Source organism: Rhinopithecus roxellana, chromosome 3 (genome assembly GCF_007565055.1).
Source record: "Rhinopithecus roxellana isolate Shanxi Qingling chromosome 3, ASM756505v1, whole genome shotgun sequence".
NCBI lineage: Eukaryota > Metazoa > Chordata > Mammalia > Primates > Cercopithecidae > Rhinopithecus > Rhinopithecus roxellana.
Genome location: NC_044551.1, coordinates 96,676,243 through 96,698,095, shown reverse-complemented (window position 1 = coordinate 96,698,095; position 21,853 = coordinate 96,676,243). Strand labels below are relative to the sequence as shown.

The following is a 21,853-nucleotide window of genomic DNA, read 5'->3' as shown; positions in this document are numbered from 1 at the left end:
GAGCACTGTCTCCTCCAAGAGCCTTTGTCTGGTGCTGTCCACAGGGAGGTGACAGGCCCCTCTCTTCAAGGAGCAGGCCCTGCCCTGCGCTTCCTCAAGCCTTTCCAGTTTCAGATGGAATCTAGATGCTCAGGGCCTTCCTACTGACAAGGGCGAGCCCCATGCTCTCCACAGTTGCCCACTGTCCACCCACGGCCCTCCTGCAGCTCAGAGGTCCAGTGAGGAGGCAGGCACGGGGAGGCCACGCAGCCTGTGGTGCAATGGCAGCGCACCAACGAGGGCCACAGCATCAGGAGAGGGAGAAAGGGAAGTGACCTCGGTGGAAGTGGTCAGGACCAGCTCAGGGAAGGAACAAAGGGAAGTGGGGACGTGCAGCTTCCTCCTCCTACGCCACTGCTCTGGTCTCCATACCTCTGACCGCAGGCAGGGAAGATGACTTCTGGTGCCAGCTTTTCTGCTCACCCAGCATCACACCAGAGTGCCGTCGTATTGCCACCTTTCTCTGAGTGTTCTCTTCTAGAGGTGGATGATCGAGGGCGAGGCTGGGCAAGTGTGGGGACAGGACTGGACAGGAGCAGCTAGGCTGCCTGGAAGATGCTATCCCAGTGGAGCAAGGAGCCGGCCGGTCCCCAGCCATTTAGACCCAAAGGGCTGTGAGGAGGCGGGGAGCCGAGGCGGGCGTAGGCTCAGGAGCAGGGATGGGGAGCCCTGGCAGGAAGACGGGGTGGCTAGAGGCTCAGCAGCAAGACCAGGGTCCCAGGCAGCCTCTGGCTCTCGGACGTGCTGCCCTGGTCCAGAGGCAGCAGGATGGGGAGGGGACGTGGGCACGCCTGACGAGTCCTTTGCTCCTCCCCACAGTCACAGTGAGGGCGCATCTCACTGGGTGGCTGATGACGCTGAAGAAAACCTTCGTCCTGGCCCCGAGCTCTGTGCTGCGGATCATTGTCCTCATCACCAGCCTCGTGGTCCTGCCCTACCTGGGGTATGTCGTCAGGGAGTTTGGGGCTGTGGGTCCTTCTGCCCCTTCAATACTGTGTCCAGAGGTTTAAGATCTACATTTCCACGGGAAATCCCCAGGCCTGTCTAGAATCGGAAATTCAGAATGATGTTTTGTGTGTCTGCCCAGGCACCAGGTGGAGGCTCTTGGGATCCATTCTAGAAAAGGGCTTTTGGGGTCAGGCCCAGACACGAGTAATAGCCACTGAGCTCCTGTCGGGGTGTGGCTGGCCCTGCACGGGCTCGAGCGTATGCTGGACGTGAAAACCAGAAGAGAATAAGGATATGGTCCCCGCGCTCAGGAGCTCCCAGTGTCCTGGGAGGGTAGGAAGGGCTGTGGGGTCCTGTGTGCTGTAGGATCCATGTGCTGCGGGAGGGAGGCAGCCCAACCCCGAGTTCCCGGTTCCCCTCACACATTAGGTTATTAGCTGCGGCCCTTACGAAGCCAACAGATGGAGAACACCGCTGGTCTCAGCCGTCTCGAGGCTACACTTACTTTCCTGGGTTTTGGCATGGATGGTTGTGCCTTGACTTGGCCTTAACAGACAAATCGCCTTTGTGTTCTCATCTGCAGGGTGCACGGTGCAACCCTGGGTGTGGGCTCCCTCCTGGCGGGCTTTGTGGGAGAATCCACCATGGTCGCCATCGCCGCGTGCTATGTCTACCGGAAGCAGGTGAGACAGCTGCGCCGGGAGCCTCCTCCCGGGTGCATCCTCCTGGGTGCATGAGAACCTGAGCAGCCGCTGACCAGAGTTGATGGTGGCACTCATCAGTGGGGGACCCTTGGTGACCTTGCCCAGTCTCGTGGCTTGGGGTGGCTAGAAGCCTAATGGGAGTGGGGTAAGGGAAAAGGGGAAAAGCTGAAGGCAGCAAGTAGAGGCAGTCCCTTTGAAGAGTTTTGCTCCAAAGGAGAGAGAGGTGTGGACATGGATTTCAGAAAGCCAGCGAAGACGGGGCAAAGTTCAGCCTATGGCTTGCTTCGGGGAAATGACCCACTGACAGGCGATGCTGCCAATGGGAGAGGGGACAGTGATACGAATGTGTCTGTGCACACGAGGACCAGGCAGCCCAAGCCAGGACTCAGGCGGCCTCTCCGGTCACGGGCGGAGCAGAGATGCAGTCCGAGAGCTTGCGCAAGGGCCTTTCTGATCGCTTTTGTTTTTCTCAGTGAAGTAGGAAGCCAGATCGTCGTCTGAGAAAAGGGAGGTGTTGGAGGGTGGAAGAACGAGGACACATGGGTGGGGAAGCAGTTGGTCAGGAGAATGGCAGAGTGAACAGGCCGGGGCAGCAGGGTGACGGCCAGGCCACTCAGAGGGCCTGCTCACGGTGCGTGACGCGCATCTCAGGACACTGGCTGTCCCCTGCTGTTGGGTTTCCCCAGCCATGGCAGCTGAGTGGTGTGGGCTGAGATGGTAGAGATCTGAACCTCAGCACAGGTGGGGCTTTGCCTGGCAAATATGATGGAAGAAAAGCAGGGTAGGGAAATGGTCATTACTGAGCATGTCATGTAAGCTGAGGAGACAGGGGAGGGAGGACATCGAGAAGGTGGCCACAGTGAAGGGCTGGTGGGATCCGTGGATGGGGGACCAGCGGGGTTAGCAGACAGAGGACAGTGTCTTTGCCTTGGCTGTTGGTGGTGCCCAATGTGTCGATAATGGCAAGTTCTGCAGTGACCCAGGAGTGGCTGAAGTGGGGCTGGGGCTGTGAACCTGATCCCTGAGAGGCCATTTATTGTAAGAACAGGCAACATGGCAGGGAAGTGACCAGGAATTAGGACAGGCAGTAAGTGGGAGAGAATGACAGCAAGCCTGGAGCTGTCCCAGAGGTGACTGATGGAGGCTGTACAAGGTGGAATATTCTGATAACGTGAGATTCCAAGCTTGAGGCTTGAGGGAGGAGGAAGGAAAAGAAGTCTGCAGGTGACTGAGGAGTCGGGGAGAGCAGAGCCCTCACTGGAAAGGGCAGCAGGGGTGGGCTGTCTGGGGCGGGGCGGTGGGACACAGTGTCCTCCCAAGTGCCTGCCTAGCTCAGTGGCAGGCGCACAGACACGAAATTGCAAGGAACACGCTGAACTAAGATGCAAAAGAGGTGAGGCCACCCCAACCATAAGAAGGTTTAAGCCTACAGCGGGGGGTCCCCCAAGACCCTGGTGGTGTCTCCCTGCTCGTGGTTCTGCTGTGCATTGTCCCGTCCACAGCCCCACACTGATGAGTCTTCTTTGGTCTAGAAAAAGAAGATGGAGAACGAGTCGGCCACGGAGGGGGAAGACTCCGCCATGACGGACATGCCTCCCACAGAGGAGGTGACAGACATCGTGGAAATGAGAGAGGAGAATGAATAAGGCATGGGACGCCATGGGCACTGCAGGGACAGTCAGGATGACACTTTGGCATCATCTCTTCCCTCTTCCGTCGTTATTTTGTTCCCTTTTTTGTTTTGTTTTGTTTTGGTGATGAAAGAGGCCTTGATTTAAAGGTTTCGTGTCAATTCTCTAGCATACTGAGTATGCTCACACTGACGGGGGGACCTGGTGAATGGTCTTCACTGTTGCTATGTAAAAACAAGCGCAACAACGGACTTCATGCCCTGCCTCACGAAAACCCGGAAGACACAGCTGCCTCATGCTCGACGGTGTGTCCTCCTCCCCTGGACAATCTCCTCTTGGAACCAAAGGAATGCAGCTGTGCCGTCGCCTCTCGGCCACCCCGCACAGCAGGCCACAGACTCTCCTGTCCCTCTTCATCGCTCTTAAGAATCAACAGGTTAAAACTCGGCTTCCTTTGATTTGCTTCCCGGTCACATGGCTGTACAAAGAGATGGAGCCCCGGTGGCCTCTTAAATTTCCCTTCCGCCACAGAGTTCGAACCCATCTACTCCACACATGCAGGAGGTGGGCGGCAGGCTGCAGCCCAGAGTCCCCGTTCACACTGAGGAACGGGGAGACCTGTGACCACAGCGGGCTGACAGACGGACATAATCTCCTGTAGAAAGGTTTGAAATGCCCCGGGGGCAGCAAACTGACACGGTTGAATGATAGCATATCACTCTGTGTTCTCCTAGATCCGAGCGAGCTGTCAGTTCTCACCCCCACCGTGTATATACATGAGCTAACTTTTTTAAGTTGTCACAAAAGCGCATCTCCAGATTCCAGCCCCTGCCGCATGACTTTTCCTGAAGGCTTGCTTTTCCCTCGCCTTTCCTGAAGGTCGCACTAGAGCGAGTCACATGGAGCATTCTAACTTTGCATTTTAGTTTTTACAGTGAACTGAAGCTTTAAGTCTCATCCAGCATTCTAATGCCAGGTTGCTGTAGGGTAACTTTTGAAGTAGATGTATTACCTGGTTCTGCCATCCTTAAGTCATAACTCTGTGGTACAGGTAATTCAGAATGTACTACGGTACTTCCCTCGCACACCATACGATAAAGCAAGACATTTTATAATGATACCAGAGTCACTATGTGGTCCTTCCTGAAATAACGCATTCGAAATCCATGCAGTGCAGTATATTTTTCTAAGTTTTGGAAAGCAGGTTTTTTCCTTTAAAAAATTATAGACACAGTTCACTAAATTGTTGATTTAGTCAAAATTCCTAGACTGAAGAACCTAAACAAAAAAATATTTTAAAGATATAAATATATGCTGTATATGTTATGTAATTTATTTTAGGCTATAATACATTTCCTATTTTCGCATTTTCAATAAAATGTCTCTAATACAATACGGTGATTGCTTGTGTGCTCAACATACCTGCAGTTGAAACGTATTGTATCAATGAACATTGTACCTTATTTGCAGCAGTTTTATAAAGTCCGTCATTTGCATTTGAATGTAAGGCTTAGTAAATGACAGAACTATTTTTCATTATGGGTAACTGGGGAATAAACGGGTCACTGGAATAGGAATAGAAGTGTAAGCTGGAAGGGCAAAAATGAGAAAGAAAGAAAAAGGTAGGCCCTTTGTGTCTACCATTTTCAGTGCTGTGTGATCATATTGTTCCTCAGAGCGAAAAAGAATGCAAGGGCATGAAGTTAGCTGTGAGCATGCCAGGGTTGCATTCACATTCCTGGGTACCCAGTGCCGACGGGGTGTGCCCACATGGGGACACGTCCTTGGTGTGCTTCCTCAGAGTGGCTTTTCCTCCATTAATATATATATATGAGTGCTGAAAACTTAAGTTGCATAGCTGCTTTGCAGTGGTTTCAGAGGCAGATCTGAGAAGATAAAAAAAATCTCAATGTATCAGCTTTTTTTAAAGGACATTACTAGAAAATTAAACCAATATTTTTTAACATGTGTGACTCTTTCATGATTCTGGGGTTGGAGCTTAAAGATCCAAACTGAGAAAGCAGACCAGGCACAGTGGCTCACGCCTGTAATCCCAGCACTTTGGAAGGCCGAGAAGGGTGGATCACTTAAGGTCAGGAGTTCGAGACCAGCCTGGCCAACATGGCAAAACCCCATCTCTACTAAAAATATAAAAATTAGCTGGGCACAGTGGCACATGCCTGTAATCCCAGCTATTCAGGAGGCAGAGACAGGAGAATCGCTTGATCCCGGGAGGCAGAGGTTGCAGTGAGCCGAGATAGCGCCATTGCACTCCAGCCTGGGTGACAAGAGCAAAACTTCGTCCCAAAAAAAAAAAAAAAAAGAAAGCAAATCCTTTCCCTCTAAATCCAGGAAGGATCAGTAAGGGCCTCCTCATTATGAGATGAGGAAATATAACTCCAGAGATCCCTTCAGTGATCAAGATCAGTGGGCCATAATATTGGTTAAGAGTTTTTGAGAACACAGGAAGCAATGCCACACTCAGGCCACCACAACGGAGCTGATTTGGCAGGGCTTGTCCAAACCGTTCACCTTAAAGCACGTGATCCTTCTTCATACATTTTCTTCACTTGGGCTGCTTAAGTCACAGCCTAACAACTTCTGAGGCAAAACTGAGAATTGGCATTTTCTCCTGCATTTGTTCTAACCAAGTCCCATCATCCAGCTAGACATGAGAGGAGATCAAACCAGGGAGAGTGACCTTTCTTCTTCCCACTGTTCAGAGTCATTACGGGCAACCTTTTGACTTTTGTGACCAAAGAAACATTCCCCCAAAACATTTATTTTTCATTGCAGGGTGTTCAGCTGACAGCTGCATTTAGAAAGGTACCATACCTGTGAGATTCTCATGTCAAAGACCATGGAAAGACCAGGTGTGACTTTCTCCAAAATTGAGTGACTGCTTGTGGACGAATACAATCTAAAAATACAAGGCCATGAAGTAGTTTTTCATTCAGATGCTGAGAAACAGGTTTGGGCAACTCAAAGCATAGAAAATAGAGAGTGAGGATTTTCTCTGAGCAAGCCAAGGCTAGAGCTCCTCCTTTGGTGGCCTATTTGAGGGAAACAAGGGAGGTCATCCTAAATGTGCAGTTGCCATTTGTTCTGTAGTGACTTACAGGGATCTCAGTGGCAAAGGGCGTCAGTGAGACACTCAACAATTGAGCAAAAAGAACTAGACGAGGCTTGCACTCGGAAAGTCATGGTAGGATTGGACCTGCCGGCCACATGGCTCACGGAGTATTGACGGATTTGCACATTGGCAGGAAACTCTCCCATCTGAGATTCTTCAAATGGGGCACGGAAGGCCACTTGTTTGCATTTCTGGGTAAAAACCAGTCATCCCCCATGACTGACTGCATCGGGTTTATCTTGTACCAAAGTTACTCTTCCCTTGTTTTCACTTTGCCTTGATTTTTAGCATTAGCCAGTAGTTTGGCTTGGAAATATCCTGGATAGCCGATTCCCTAAGAAACTGAAACATTTAATATTGGCTTAGGACGTATCAGAGGGGGCCAAATAAAACTGCTTTACAATAGTAAAAGCACTTTATACTTCACTCCCTCAGTCTTCCCAATAAATAACCTTGGGAGGTGCAAGGGGTGGGGGTGGGGGGGGCCCAGATGGGGAGGCCTGGGAGCCCCCAGGGTAATGACAGAGCTGGGCTGAGTTCTCCAGACACCAGGGTGCATCGCAGCAGGGCCAGCTCAGGAGTGCTCACTCCCAGCCCTCTGGATCTCTCTCCTGGTTGGAATAATCATTACATATCATAACTCTCAGAAAATTTATTCACTTAAATCTTCAGAATAAGAAGTGTGAAATGTTAACAGCTCCCTGCTCTTGTTCCCCATTTGGGGATCTTCTGGAGGGAAGGGGCAGGGGAGAGTAACTTTTCCATACCCTTGGTTTCTAGAAACACATCGATTTCCAGACTCAGTAGCTGAATGGTTTTCTTCCCCTTCAAATTGAAGTGGGAGAGAGTGTGTGTTTTGCAAAATAGCAAGTATTTATAGTGTTGTAATTACATTTCCTTGAGAAATATTTTCTCGTATTTAAAAATCTTTCTACTTCAGTAACTCTCTCAGCAGAACAGTGCCCAGGACAGCATGTGCCGGTTAGTACCAGCTTTGCAGGTGAGCTGACTTCTAAACTTAGGATGACGTCTTCATCGATCAGACCATTGCACGTCCAGGAAAAGGGGTCCTTTATCTTCTAAGTTCTGCTCCCCATCTTTCTTTTGGAACCAAAATTGCAGTGGAGTGTGAGGAAGGGCTTTGAAAGACATGGGGTGTTGAGATGTCTGCATTGCATATTCAGCCAGTTCAAAGCCAGCAGCTCCTGCCTGCATTCTGTAGACAGCGCCCTCACACACAGCCCTCTGACGGCTCTCACATAAAGCACTGGAACCGTAGGAAAGCATGTTTTTGAGCTATGTGTTTGGTAACCATTCAGGATACTCTTCTGTGTGGTTATTTTGAATCTCTATTTCTGTCATTGAAGCAGCAAAAAACATCATGTGACTCATCCACTGATCTAACCACACTTAAAACAGGATGTAGAGAAAAATCTGAAGAGAAACGTAAAAGGGCCTGTTGCCTGCCCTTTTAAAGGCACAATGTCTAAAATCATGCAAATGTTCAAAATGAGAGAAACTGCATTGTGCAATCAACCCAAACTGCACTCAGAAGTCAGAGAAGTCACAAATACATAGTCTACTATCTGATCTCAAAAGGGAAAAAGGAGATTGACGAGACCGTAAGTTTAGACTTTATTTTCTTCTCGAGGGGACATTCAATCTATTAACTTGCAACTTTCCGCTGGGAAGAGCATCAAAGGTGGGCCTCCTAAATCATTTTTGAAAAATCTTTGTCAAGTCCAAGTGGTTCCAGGAGAATTATAGCCAGTATCTCTTAAAATATTTCATTTTAGTGATAATGTTTTTCTCGGCTTCATTTGCAAACAACCAGGATCTCTAAAAGACTGCATAAGATATATGCACTTTTATAGACGGCTGTCAGCTACACACAGATTCAGCAAATGTTTTTTATGTAGTACCTGTTTTAAGTTAGACTATGTAACTTAAAGTGCACTTCACTAACAAGACTTGACATCAGCGTCTACAATATGTATACGTAAACAAAAGCACACAAGAACTAGGCACCCTTCTCTCTCCAAGAGTTTAAGTGGTGGTTTCCTTAGGTTAAAGAAGGGGACAGACCAGCTAAAAATGGTTGTACTACTCACTGTACAACCTCATGGAAATTCTTACTATAAGATTTAGAGCAACGTTCCCTAGCTATGAGCCAGGGCAAGAAACGGCACCTCTGGAGTTAGGGAACATTTGGGGAACATAACAACTGGGTAGATGCTGGTTCCCTGAAGTGTGGGGCCATAAACATGCGGGGACCCATGGTTTGAATGAACCAGCCTCTGAAAGCTAAGTTCAAACCACCCTTGCCTAACAAAGGAGTACAGGGTACACATCAACACCAATCACCCAGCACCCCACAGCGTTGGTCATGTCACTGCGGCAGGCCCCTTACCCCAGGGCTGCCACATCCACAAGCCTTGCAGTGGCAAATACACTGCTCCTTGGATGCAGTGAGATATTTTGGTTGCTTAACGATGTACTGATCAGGGAACTGTCTGAAGCTAGTAGGACCAAGGAGTTAATCGAAGGGCTTTGGGAAAGTGGACAAGAGCCACGCGCGTGATTCTGTTTCATGCCAACAATCATTCATTTAAGGAATGTATTCAAGCTGGAGGCTTCCATATCATTCACGCTTCTTGGCCTCACCTCGCTCATCTGTCCAGTGGGAGGCTTAAGCCATTATTGCTAAGGTCCCTTCCTGGTCTAACACTATGTATGATCTAGGATTTGGAACGTGGTATGAGATCCTACAATGGAAGAATAAAATTACCTCATTCTTCATTTCAGATCTGAACATTAGCAGTCATCTAGATTTTTTTTTTTTTTAAACAAAATTAAGTGAGCTTAGAGTCATTCCTCTACATGGGCTGTGGCTGTCAGCTCATAGTTTGTCAGTTTCACATCAAAACTGTGGGTATAAACTGTTGAAACCAATCACACTAAAATATTTAGCTGAGCACAGTGGTGTGCATCTGTAGTCCCAGCTACTCGGGAGGCTGAGGCAGGAGGATCACTTAAGCACAGGAGTTGGAATTCAGCCTAAGCAACAGAGCAAAACCCCGTCTCTAAAATACAAATAAAATATTTGTGTCGTTTTTGATTAAAATTGACTACAGCGGTCAGTATAAAATATATGTCGCTTTTAAGGAAGTGCTGTTCATGTATCTAACAGATGGAAGTTTTTTGCATTGGTAAGAGCATTTATATATGCTTTGTTTCAGGGTTTATCGATTTGTATTCATATATTGTCAAATAGGTTTCATACTCTAATTTTACTTTAAGTAAAGCTAAAACACTTGGCATACAATTGAGATTGCTTTTAGTTTCTTGATTTTTTTTTTATTCTAACCATGCATCTGTTTACTCACTGCAATTACTTGGTTTTCTAATCCTAATTAGTTTCCCTTTTAATCAAATTTACCTGAGATATTAACATTTTGCCCTTTGCCTTGGTTGCTAAAACTTCTAACCACTGGGAAATTTCTCAAAACTCCCTGTCTTAAATATAACCTATTTCTTCAGATTTTATTCTGCATTAAAATTACTTTTACTTCCCATAACTTCAGTAATATTGAAAATGCTTCTCTGAACCCTCTCCAACTTCTCTATACACCTTCTCAAATGGGAATGCCAAAATGAGGCAAATGTTTGGTGAGCCTGAGAAGGGCAGAGCCCGACAATCCTCCTGCCTACATCTAAGAGATTCTTACTCTTCTTAGTCTTTATGGGAAAAGCATTACTCTTCTATCACTTTTTTTTTTTTTTTTTTTTTTTTTTAAGACAGATTCTTGCTTTGTTGCCAGGCTGGAGTGCAAGGGCATGATCTCGGTTCATTGCAACCTCTGCCTCCCAGGTTCAAGCGATTCTCCTCCCTCAGCCTCCCAAGTAGCTGGGACTACAGGCATGCGTCACTACACCCAGCTAATTTTTGTATTTTTAGTAGAGACGGGGTTTCACCATGTTGGCCAGGATGGTCTCAATCTCCTGACCTCGTGATCCACCAACCTCTGCCTCCCACAGTGCTGGGATTACAGGCGTGAGCCTCCGCGCCTGCCCAGCATCACTTTTCTTAAAGCATCACATTTTAACCTCAAAGAAAGATGGCTCTACCCTTTTTTAGCTCCTCATAAGACATTACAGAAAGTGTTTCATTACATACCTGTAGTCAGTAAGATTCTAGGCATCCTACAGACTCACTTGGGATTGCCTATATCCTTCCTTACTGCTCCTTTTGTTAAAATCCCAGAACTCAGTCCTACCTCCACTGTGCTTCTCTCTTACTGCCTCTAACACCAACCATGTTTTTGAAGGCTTCAGGGCTGTGCTCCTGGCCCCAGTGCATTGGCTTTGCCATGTCCTCAGGCCTAGCTATCGGGTCAGGTGTGTTCAGTTCCTGGTTGCCTTAAAGACAGTGCAGAGCTGCGCTGGCCCCAGCATCACTGACTGTCCCTGTGGGGAGTGGTACTGTTAATACCACAAGGGGCAAATCTACACCCCAACCCATGCTTTCCCCTGACATCTCCATCTAGAGGCGGCACATTTACCTCCCACCTGGAAACCTCCTCCACGACCCCCCACTGCCAGTGGAGTCCCACCAAGCCCTGCCCCCTGGTATCTCTGCCTTCCACACCTTCCTCTGTATCCTCTGTAGTCTCACTTGCTTAGCTCAGGAGATAAATCATGGAGAATTTCTCAAAAATCGTGGAGAAAACTATGCCTTCTTCTAAGTTTTTTTTTTTTTTTTTTTTTTTTTGACACTATTAAAGGCAATGCTTAGGTGCAGGGAAGGCTGTAACTGGAATTCCAGGCACAGGAGTTGGAATCCAGCCTAAGCAACAGAGCAAAACCCCGTCTCTAAAATACAAATAAAATATTTGCGTAGTTTTTGATTAAAATTAACTACAGCAGTCAGTATAAAATATATATATTTGTAATTCTGCTTCCAACAAGCTCCAGGTTTCTTACCTGGACAATATAAGACAGTAAATACCATGCCGATTGCCCAGTTCAATACACTGGGCTTCGAACAAAAGGAAAAAACAAATCAGGAGCTGCGAGTCCTCAATCCGCCTGCTGCTTATTAGCTGTGATTCAGGCAAGTGACTAGATGCCTCTGGATCAGCCTCCTCTCCTCTAGAACAAGATCTTTTCTACACCGTTCTAATCTCCGGTACCACCAGGATTTGCAGAGTGGCCAACGGCAGTTCAGGAAGGCGGGGGTGCTGTGTCTGCGAAGCTTCTAAGCCACATGGAAGTGCTTCAGCCAACAAATCCATGAACATTACTGTGGTTCACTTTCAACAAAGAAAAATGACTAGAGCTTTTATGAAACGAAAAACCGGCTTATCTCAGGTTCAGAAACCCTTGATTCCAAAGACCAAAATAGAATTAACAAATGCAATCATTATTTCCAAACTTTACATTATACTATAAATCTCCAATTCTCCATCGGGTCTTTCATCTGCTACACAATAAATGTTCTCTTGGTCTCAAGGAAATGGCTGAGAAGAGTGGCCTGTTATCTCCACTGCCCCTGGCACCATCAGGGCAGATGCTGGCAGTTCATGTGTGGTCTGAGGTAAAGAGCGTTTCCTCCATCATGCCAGCAAGGCCATGTCCTAACCTCGCCTGGTTCTTCTCTTTCTCCCAATGCCAACCCGCCCAATGCTATTTAATTTCATGCTCTTCAGAAAAACATATAAATGGCTGGCAAGCCCACTTCCACCTTCACTGGGAATCCAGTCCTCATGCACCCAGGTTCCCTAATCTGGGCCTATTTCCAGCTCCAAATACAGCAGTGATGCCCAAGTCTGTTTTTCCAGCCCTAACTTGTTCCCAATCTTCAGACCAGTCACTGGGTGTATCCAGTCACCTCCCAACATCTCCTCAGGGTCCGAGAAGGGCCGTGGCCTTCAGCCCATCCCTGCACACTCTTTCCTCACCCCTTCTACACTTTCTCCAGTCTCCCCCATCTAGAGCAGTCACAGGGGCACCCACCCAGAAACCCACTCCATGTCCCACTCCTCTCAGTCCCATCAGCGCTGCCTCCTAGCATCTCACTCCCACTCCCTCCCTTTCCTCTTCAGTCCCAGCAGCTCGGCTCAGGGGCTCCGGCCCACCTTGGGCTTGGATGCTACAGAAGCTTCCCTCCAGAACCATCTCCCTCCACCAGGCTCAAGTGTTTCCTTGGACTATGATGGAAATGACATCTCCTGGAATTCTGCATCACGCAACCCACACACCCTTTCTCAGCAGCCCGGGATATGGTTCTAGAGACCCTGCTTTGCCCGGCAGGTCCTTCTTCACTGTAGGCACTGGGCTGCTGCAGGACCAGTCTGACACTTAACACGGGTGGGCACCAGGTTACGCCTGGGCTACTGTGTAGAAAATCAGAACCCAGCTAGACAGGACGACACTCACACCAGAGAACGTGGCCACAAAATGAGGACTCCTGATGGCACCCGGCCTCCTGCTGCAGGAGTCTGAAATCCCTGACTCTGCCATCCCTCACCATGAGGAGGGCAAAAAAGGACCAAGAGTAGATATTTGAAAAGACTTTGTAGAGATGGTTTCTTTGCAGAGAGCGACACTGAGTCCCACTCCTTCCGGAGCAGGGGGTTGCAATACTCAAAGCTTGAAATGGGGTCCTGGAGACTCAGTGGGCTGGTGTCTGACTCACCCATCAAATCTAATAGAAGAGCACTGGGGCCGACTGGCAAATCCCGAGTTTGACAGGGCAGGGGGTCCAAAAGTCTTTCCCTTGGCCCAGACCCTGGCCTCACAGATCAACAAGCTTGCCTGGAGTCATCTTAAGGCCTGCCCCAAAAGGCCATCTAGCAGGGTGGACAGGGCTCAGCAGAAAGAAGCTGGAGCTATCACTGGCTTCCTAGGAGCTGCAAAGGAGGAAGCGGTGGTCGGAAGCAACAGCATTAGCACATCCCAGGAGTTGCCTTGGTCAAGGCACATGGGAAGGCCCTGAGCCGGGGACAAGAAGTGGGGAGGCAGAGGGGGCCTCAAAGATTCCTGAAAGGACCCCATGAGAGAAGAGAAGAGAACGAAACCCTGGAAGCTCAGGAAGTGCGGCCGACTTAGGACAGTTCCTATGGAGGGCTGAGATCTCTGCTCCCTCCCTGTCTTGGCTCCCTCTTCCTGTTCTAACTCTGGGGGGCTAGACAGGGCAGTGAGCAACTGTCACAGCTTTCACCCACACGGATGCGATATTCCAATTTCTGAGTTAGGAAAGCATTTGGCGACCTAAGAGGACTATAAAGTCTATTACCCCAGAGCACTCAAAAAGGTGATGGGTCGCCCCGTGTTTGAGTTTTCACCAGGGATAGGAGAAGGTCTCCGACTGAATTATGTCTTAAACAGCAAAAGACAAAAATAGTTGCTTTGTGACTCCATCCTGGAGTCATGCCAGTTCTGCTCACCAGTGACAAATACACAAGAGTCTGTGAAAGGTGGGGAGGGCTGCAGAAGGGAGGGCTGGGGAAGGTGGGCACAGCGGGAGGTGCAGATGGGGAGGGCTGGGGTGAGGATGGAGAGGGCTGGGAGGACTGTGCCTCAGCCAGCTCACCCCTACATCCCCAAGCTTGGAACCATGCCTGGCCCCAGAGTCGGCACTCTTTGGTGAATGGATGCAGGCATTCTCATCTTCCTACCCTGAACATGGCGACTCTAGGACACCAGCACGACAGCCCTCCCTCCCGTGACCAAAAGGCCAAACCCTTTTTGAACTAAAATACTCTTGAGTTCTTGTTACTTGCAACCAAAGGGCCTGACATGGAATCCCTAACACTCCTTGGTCCGCCTTTCCTTCCTGCTGCCCCCACCCTACGTCTATCTCATTTCTGTGAAATTCAGATAGAACACTCACAAGTGGTTATAAAAGACATGAACAGATGGCTCCCAGGAAAGGACCTGAAAATGATTTATACAAATGAAAACATGCTCAGCCTTTCTCAAGTAAAGAAATGCAAATCAGACTTTTCCAACCATCAGCTCAGCAAAGATCAAAATGTTTGATAAAGCCAGTGTTGGAAGGGCCTAAGGAAACATACACGTGCTCTCCAATGGGACTGTACATCAACGGTACCACTTAGAGGACAACTTGGTAAGACATTTCAAGCACACACTCCACTAGCAAGAGTTTAATGTCGGAAAAGAATACGAACAGGGAACCGAGCCCAGACAAAAGGCAAGGGTAGGGGTGAGGACGTGGGACAGAAAAGTCAGAGAAACTACAGAAAGAATGCCCAGGTTTCAGGCAAGATGGAAGTGGTCAATAGAAAAGTATTGTATAAACAACCTCTCGTTTTAAACACACATAATGCAGCTGGTGTTCTTTATTTAATGGTTGTAAAGGGCTTCCACAAGACCCACAGCCTGCATCCCTGTTTTTCTCTCTACTTTCTTGAGTGGGAGAAGGCGGTGGAAAAGGAAATTCAAGAAACACTGGCCACCGAGTTGAGCAGAGCACCGTAATTCAGAGAGGCAGAGGGAGAAAGTGCATTTCTGACACTGAAAAAGTGTATCAATCCAAATGAATGGGCCAGTGGAGGAGGAAAGTGGTTTACTGTTCACAGTGGGGAGGTCTTTCTGCTACACATGACCAACGTAGCACTGCTGTCTAATGCATGCCCAGTACCTACCCAGTGGGTTCTTCAGAAGCCCAGCTCCATTTTGCAAGACTCCCAGACTCCAGTTCTTAGACAAACAGGAAGGCAGAGCTCGGCTGACTCAAACTTCATTCTCTAGCCCCAAGATACCTCTGAAAGCCCAGTCTTCCCCCATCTTCAGATGATTAACTTCTTCCAGTGAGAGCCTGATTCATTAGCAATTTGTTGAAGTTCTTGCCATCACGTTGCTGGGTACATTTCCAGCAGTGTAAATGGTTCATAAAGAAATGTCTCACACACACCACACCTCTTTGTGGCAAACACACAGCAAGACTGGGTCAGAATTGCAGCAGCGGTCCTGCTTTGCAGGTCTGGGGGATCTTCCCCTAATAAGTGCTAGCACCTCACTTAATCCACACCACCACTGAGACAGACCATGTGGGGTAAAGATGAAGACACAGATTTAGGGAGCTTCAGGAACTGTCCAAGCCCACCCTTTCAGTGGGCAGTGGGAATGCTGTTGAATCCAGACCCAAGCTGGTAACTATGCACCTAATTTGGCTGGCAGGGTTGGGGACACTTAGTATGGGTTAAGCACTGTGCTAACTGCTTCATCTCATCTAACTCTTCCGCACTGCCCAATACTGCCTCCCAAAACCCTTGATTCCTCTGCTCACAATAGCCAGGGGTCAAGAGTCAGCCATGTGGACATCATAGGTCTGCCTTGCGGGTGCCAGAAAGTTAAAGCCCAACGCAATAGCACAATCTGCCAAAGTCCTCAAAGGCAAGCATTTGACCACAGCAACACAGCCAGGCTTCTGAGTTGTATTTTCTAAGTTTATTTTTAGTTATTTGTTTTTACAGTCCTCTGCAGCAGGGTTTGCTAAAGTGGATCAACAGTAAAGCCCCCAAGTCGGTTCAGCTTCTGACAGCGAAGACAAGAGACTCAACAAGTAACAAAGGGAACTCTGGCCCCAGAAGCCAGGCATCTGACCGCATCTGCAGGTGGAAACCAAGGCCCCAAACTGCCCAGAGCCTCGGGGGCATGTTTTTCAGAGCAGGCAAAATTTTGGAACCATGCTGAACATCTTACGGTGTAAACAGAGGGACTGCTAAACAAGCCAAGATGAGCACTGCCAGGTTCACACAGTGTGCTGCTCCGCCGGCCTCCATTCACAATGGCTTACCCACGGAAGAAAAACACCATCGCCCCTAGCAGAAGGTCTAAAGTTGGTTTGTTGTCCTCTCCGAATTCATAATACAAAAAGTTAGAAGTGGCTAAAATGCAGGCAACAATACCAAAATATTTTTATAAAAACAATGGAAATGATAAAGAAGCTTATTAAATACATTCATTTTAACTTTGTTCCTTTACCAAAATACTCAGAAGTAACCAACATTACTGCGGACTGCTGTGGTTCTTATAAGGGGTACAGTGTTTGAGCACCATTTATGTGAATACAGTCAAGGCATTTTTCAATCTGTAAATGAAAGCTCCTAAAATTAAGTATAAAATATTATTTTGAAATTCAGATTTAAGCTCAAGTACTTCTGCTTACTGGGAGAAATGCCAAGTCCACTGCCTAGACTGTGGCACATTTTAAGCCCTGTGTCCCTTCCTTGTACTGATCCATGTTTTGGCAGTTTCATTTCTGACCCAAAGTTATACCAAACCAATCAATGAGATTAACTGAGAAAATACAGTGTCCTCCTCCATTAATGCTACTGAATGCTATTAAAAAGCATTCAAAATGCTTAAACAAACTGGTGGCCATGAGATCTGGGACCAGATACACATCATAAATCATGTATTGATATAACATTTCAATACAATTAATGTATGTGTTTCTAGACTTAATAACCACTCTATGTATTTCCATTATACATACCAAAACCCATTCCACCATTCCCAGTAGTAGATTTCAAAATACCCTGAAAAAAATACAATACATGGGGCCAGACACGGTAGCTCACGCCTGTAATCTCAGCACTTTGGGAGGCCAAAGAAGGTGGATCACCTGAGGCCAGGAGCTCGAGACCAGCCTGGCTAACATGGTGAAACCCCATCTCTACTAAAAATACAAAAATTAGCTGGGAGTGGTGGTGCATGCCTGTAATCCCAGCTATTCGGGAGGCTGAGGCAGGAGAATTGCTTGAACCAGGAGGCAAAAGTTGCAGTGAGCTGAGATCGCACCACTGCACTCCAGCCTGGGCAACAGAGCAAGTCTCCATCTCAAAAAATATATAATACAATACATGGGACAGTTCACCTCCACCCTCCCAGAATACTGCTGAGTTCCAAGCTGCGAGGACACATGCACATAAAGGTTATGCTGTGACTGCAGACCAACATGCATGCACACACATGCACGTGCACACACACAGACACACCCCTTCTGGTAATGGGCAAGCCCACCTCACACCTACTGCTAGTGACTTACAGGAAAAGTCAGAGGGGACAGGCTGTCAAAACAGTTTAGTTTTGTTGCTTTTCATGGCTCCAAGTTATAAACTGAATTACAAAAACATTAGTAATCAGTTGCCCGTGTCTTTCCTCACACATTCACTAAACCACTGTTCTGTTCAACGTGGCACTGGCTCCCTGGTCCTTCCATCTTAGATGATGTCACAAATGAGGTTTCCCAAGACAGTTAAGCATTAAAATATATACTTCTTTTAAATCAGGGACTTAAATTTTAGAAATAGGAATTTGTAAACTGTATACACGTAAGGCTTTCCATTCATTCAGATTTTTATTCTTCTATAATTTAAGCACAGGAGGTTTGTCTGGCATCTATGGTTTTGTTCTTGAATGGCATTTTAACATTTCTTCTAGAATTAGTTCCTTCTTCTTACAGTTCCTTGGACCACTTTTAAATTATCTAATATTGTGCCCTGCCTTTGCTAAACTATTTGGGAATTCCATGTATTTCTCATACACTTCACACACACTGAGGGCTTTCTTTTTAAGTACTCACAGATCTCACATAAAGGCATTTCTTTTTCTGCATGTCTACAAGTTAGATTCCCCAAGGGTTTATGCTTCTGGCTTTCAAAGGGGAGTACCTGCAAAGTACTGCTTAAGAAAAAGAGATAAGAAAACGATCCAACTGTACTTGTAGTGTCTGAAGAAGACACATTCAGGAAGTCTATGGAATTCCTACGTAGATGCCAAGATGGCACGAGTGCTGTATCATTAAAGGTGATTCAGCACTCCAGAGCCTCTCTCTAAAAGATCTTCAGAAAGTAGACTAACTCTTAGGTAAAACAGCACATTGGGAAGAGAAGGAGGACACGACGAATAACAACACAGGATGAATAACAAAAACAAAGAACTAGTACATAAAAACTCAATAAGGCTTTTCCCAACAGAGGTGTTAACAATTCATCTGGCTTGAGATTTTTACCTAAGCTCCAAAAGTGGCGGGAAAAAAATAAAACATACCAAAGCAATGTCTGTTCTCCTTAAGCAAAGAAAATCTTATCAGACACTAACTGAATATATAATAGAGTAACAAAAGTGTAAATCGCTATATAAAGAAAAAAGGATTCATCCTGTTCTGTGCATTGAAAACATTTTCATCCACTCTGTATTCTAAGGAAGAGGAACTGCAAACACTTTCAATCAAATCCAGGCCCAAATCATCAGTTAGAGACCATGTATTACTGGTTTCTTGTTCTCTAATGTGACTATCATTGTTCCTCGTGGATGGGTAAAATCAACAGATGTATACGCAGAAGCAGCTCAGGATGTAACGAGGGGAATCTGAAAATGTTCTGGAAAAGCAATGTTAATTCCATGAAGCATGACACAGGGAAATTATTTCAGGTTTAAATGCACCTTAAATGAGCTCACAGGTATAAAAGTCATGCTTGCAAAAGATGGAGATAACTTTTCTGCCAATACACAAGGTCCAAAACTCCTAAACTCTTGCAAGAAACTCTGGGATAGAAACTTAGGCAAAGTATAGTTCCTACTATATTCGTTTCTTCTAGAACACCTTATCATTTTGAAGACTGCTCTAAGTGGAACATCCTCCTGAATCCATTTAATCTCCATTCAACTTCTAATCTGCTGATGTCACCTGACCAGCTCAAGACTAAGAATGAGAAATGGAACTCAGATTCTGGGCAACTGAAGCTGCATATTTATTTTTAAAGTTGGTCAATCATTTCTATTTCCTGAAGTACTGTATCTTTGAAAGCTTTGCTTCTCTGACGCCATGATCCCACTAAACTTAAACAAGAGCCTGACAGATTCTGACAAGGCCTTCAGACAGAAAGCCACATAAAAGAAACACATTCTTTTGCCCAGAAATCCAATTCAAATTCACAAAGACAAGAACATTTTCAAATTGCAAGGATAGATGACTATTATTAACATGAGAATTCTTAAAATTTGATGACATATATGAACTAATGGTCAGATTCAATGTACCTGAAGGGCACAGATCCCTACTGCTACGTATGTACAATCTGAATGTTTTGAGTTGTGCTTTAAAAAATATCAGAAATGAATGGTAAGCATTTCCTGCTGTAAAATCCCATATACTACAATGAAAAATCAAAGCCAAGAAGAAGTTATTATTACTTTAATTTGGCTTCTAGGTACCTTCCTATTCAAGGCACAATTGCATTTCACAGTGAAAAACACGAAGCCTCTCCAATGTATTCACGCACACTTAGAGCAGAATTTGATTCCGACACTCTAATCAATAAACATTTAGCAAAATGTGGTGAATATTACTGATGAGGTAATGGGAGAAAGCTAAAGTAACAGTCTGAATAGTTTTGTGCATCCTGAGTTTTCTTAACTAAGACTTTATTTTTAATTAAAAACAAAATTTACATTTTCAAAAAAGGTTTGCCTCAAAAAAAAAAAAAAGATAGCTTCTAAACTATATTAAATTGAACCAAATAAAGATTTTAATTATTATAAAACAAAGCTCAGTACTTCAGGGAAACACTACCTCCACGAACGTCGAGCCAATTCAGAGGCTGCCAGTAGAATCCTAAACAGTGATGTCTCCGGTTCGTGTGAACACCATCTGCAGTCCACACCCCTTGAGGACAATTCAGGCCATAAGGCAGACCATGCTCAGCAGAGCTGCCCCTTCACCACCCCAGCCACCACCCTTAGCCTGACTGGGCAGGCGATGGCTCGTAGCCAAGAAGGCTGCCTCCCTCAGGCTTCCCAAAACCAATCAAGGGCATACGTGGCTCAGCCACACTTTTGTACTCATATTCCTACATGCTTCTGCTTAAATACTCATGAAAAATTTTAAGATGGTTTGCTGTCACTCAACCCCTGCCCCAGATGGGTTACATAGATCTGGCAATGGACGCACCCTTCAACACAGCATGAAAAGAGCACAGGAAAACCCAGCTCCAGCTAAGCCCTACCTCATAGTAATTCGGCCTTGGGGCCCTGCTCTGAAAACAGGTGGATACAAACTGTCTGGCTATAAAATCGTGAATCTATGGAACTGTAGAATAATTAAAGTTTCCAACACTAAACCACAAAGGCAAGTAGTGTCTGTCCACACTGATGGGGCACCACCTGCACCAAGCCCCAGACTCCAGTGTGCTGGGGGTATCAGACACCTGTCATAGTCACAAGGAGCAAGAAGTTCTAGGTTCCCTCACTACTCCCTCCTATGGCTCCTCCAGTCTTCAAAAATGCCTTGAAATAACCCACTTTGGGACCCGATTCTTAATCTGCTGCAAAACAATCAACCTAAAATAGGCTTAACTAAGATGCAAGTCCAAACTATTGCTCTTCTCCTCATAAGAAGGAGAAGATAAGATTACCAGAGGTTGTCATGACTATGCCAGTAACAGATCCATCCCAGAATTATACCTCTTAAAGCAGACTGTTAGAGGCCCCCTTAGTGCAGTGGGCAGCACGTCAGTCTCATAACCTCAAGGTCCTGAGTTAAAGCAGACTGTACAGGGAGATCTATAGAAACCCATTACTACTAGAGAAGAAAAACAATACTGTCTTAAAAAAAATGAGAAGCCAGTTTACCATTACAGAGAGTTTTGATGTGAGATATAAAGAACATATTCCTCTCCAAAACTGAGTTTCCTCTGACACAAAAGTATTTGCCTTCTGGAGAAGATATGGTGTGCACCATCGAACAGGTGTGCTCTGAAGGCCCCCACTGAAATATATCGCATCATAGATGAGGGGAAAGATTTGGTTAATTTCTCTTATCAAAAGCGAGTCTTCAGGACATCCTGTCCAACTTGGCTCCCAAGGGCCCAAGGGTTCTTCTCAGTGATTGTTCTGAGAGACCCCCAAGCCTGCAGCCCAAGCCCAGGAGCCACCTGTGCACCTTCACCACGTCGCCAGGCTGTCAGGAGCATGCGTCTCTCATAGACTGGTCTCCTCACACACTCTGACGGGGATGTTATAGTGCCGATCATCCTCGGCAATGAGCGTTACCACTGGCCAGTCCTTGGGTGGGTCGGTGGGGTAGACTGTGATGAATTCTTCCGTGTTGTACTTGGAGAGCCGGTACACCTGGATGGTGTGGCGCACAGCATAGGCAAGAAGGAACATTTCAACCTGGGAAGAAGAACAAATGGGTATTCTGAGGAAGATCACACTGAAAGATGTGGCTTAACACCATGTTCCACCCATTATCCCACAGTGCACAGCAATGGTGAAGCCACAACCTTTTTTCCTCCTGCTTTGGGCCCAGCCCCCATCCTTTTCTACTAAAAAAAAAAAGGCAGAACGAAGAATGGATCATATGT

General features: G+C 46.5%; 2 protein-coding genes across 3 annotated transcripts in view; one reads left to right on the top strand and one right to left on the bottom strand.

Moving 5' to 3' along the window:
* ANKH (ANKH inorganic pyrophosphate transport regulator) overlaps positions 1-9,780 on the top strand; it is a 163,832-nt gene extending 154,052 nt beyond the window's left edge. Inside the window, exons 10-12 of one of the 2 annotated variants that reach the window (XM_010374091.2) lie at positions 859-982; positions 1,571-1,670; positions 3,224-9,780. In XM_010374091.2, coding sequence (XP_010372393.1) covers positions 859-982; positions 1,571-1,670; positions 3,224-3,337 — 338 coding nt within the window. In that variant the 3' untranslated portion in view covers positions 3,338-9,780. The remainder of the gene's footprint in view (positions 1-858; positions 983-1,570; positions 1,671-3,223) is intronic. The other variant, XM_010374092.2, reaches the window with a different exon arrangement.
* A 6,127-nt stretch (positions 9,781-15,907) lies between these two features.
* The window catches only part of OTULIN (OTU deubiquitinase with linear linkage specificity), a 38,296-nt gene continuing 32,350 nt past the window's right edge, over positions 15,908-21,853 (bottom strand). The window contains exon 7 of the mRNA XM_010374089.2: positions 15,908-21,662. Within this exon, the coding sequence (XP_010372391.1) occupies positions 21,468-21,662 (195 nt within the window). The 3' untranslated portion in view covers positions 15,908-21,467. The remainder of the gene's footprint in view (positions 21,663-21,853) is intronic.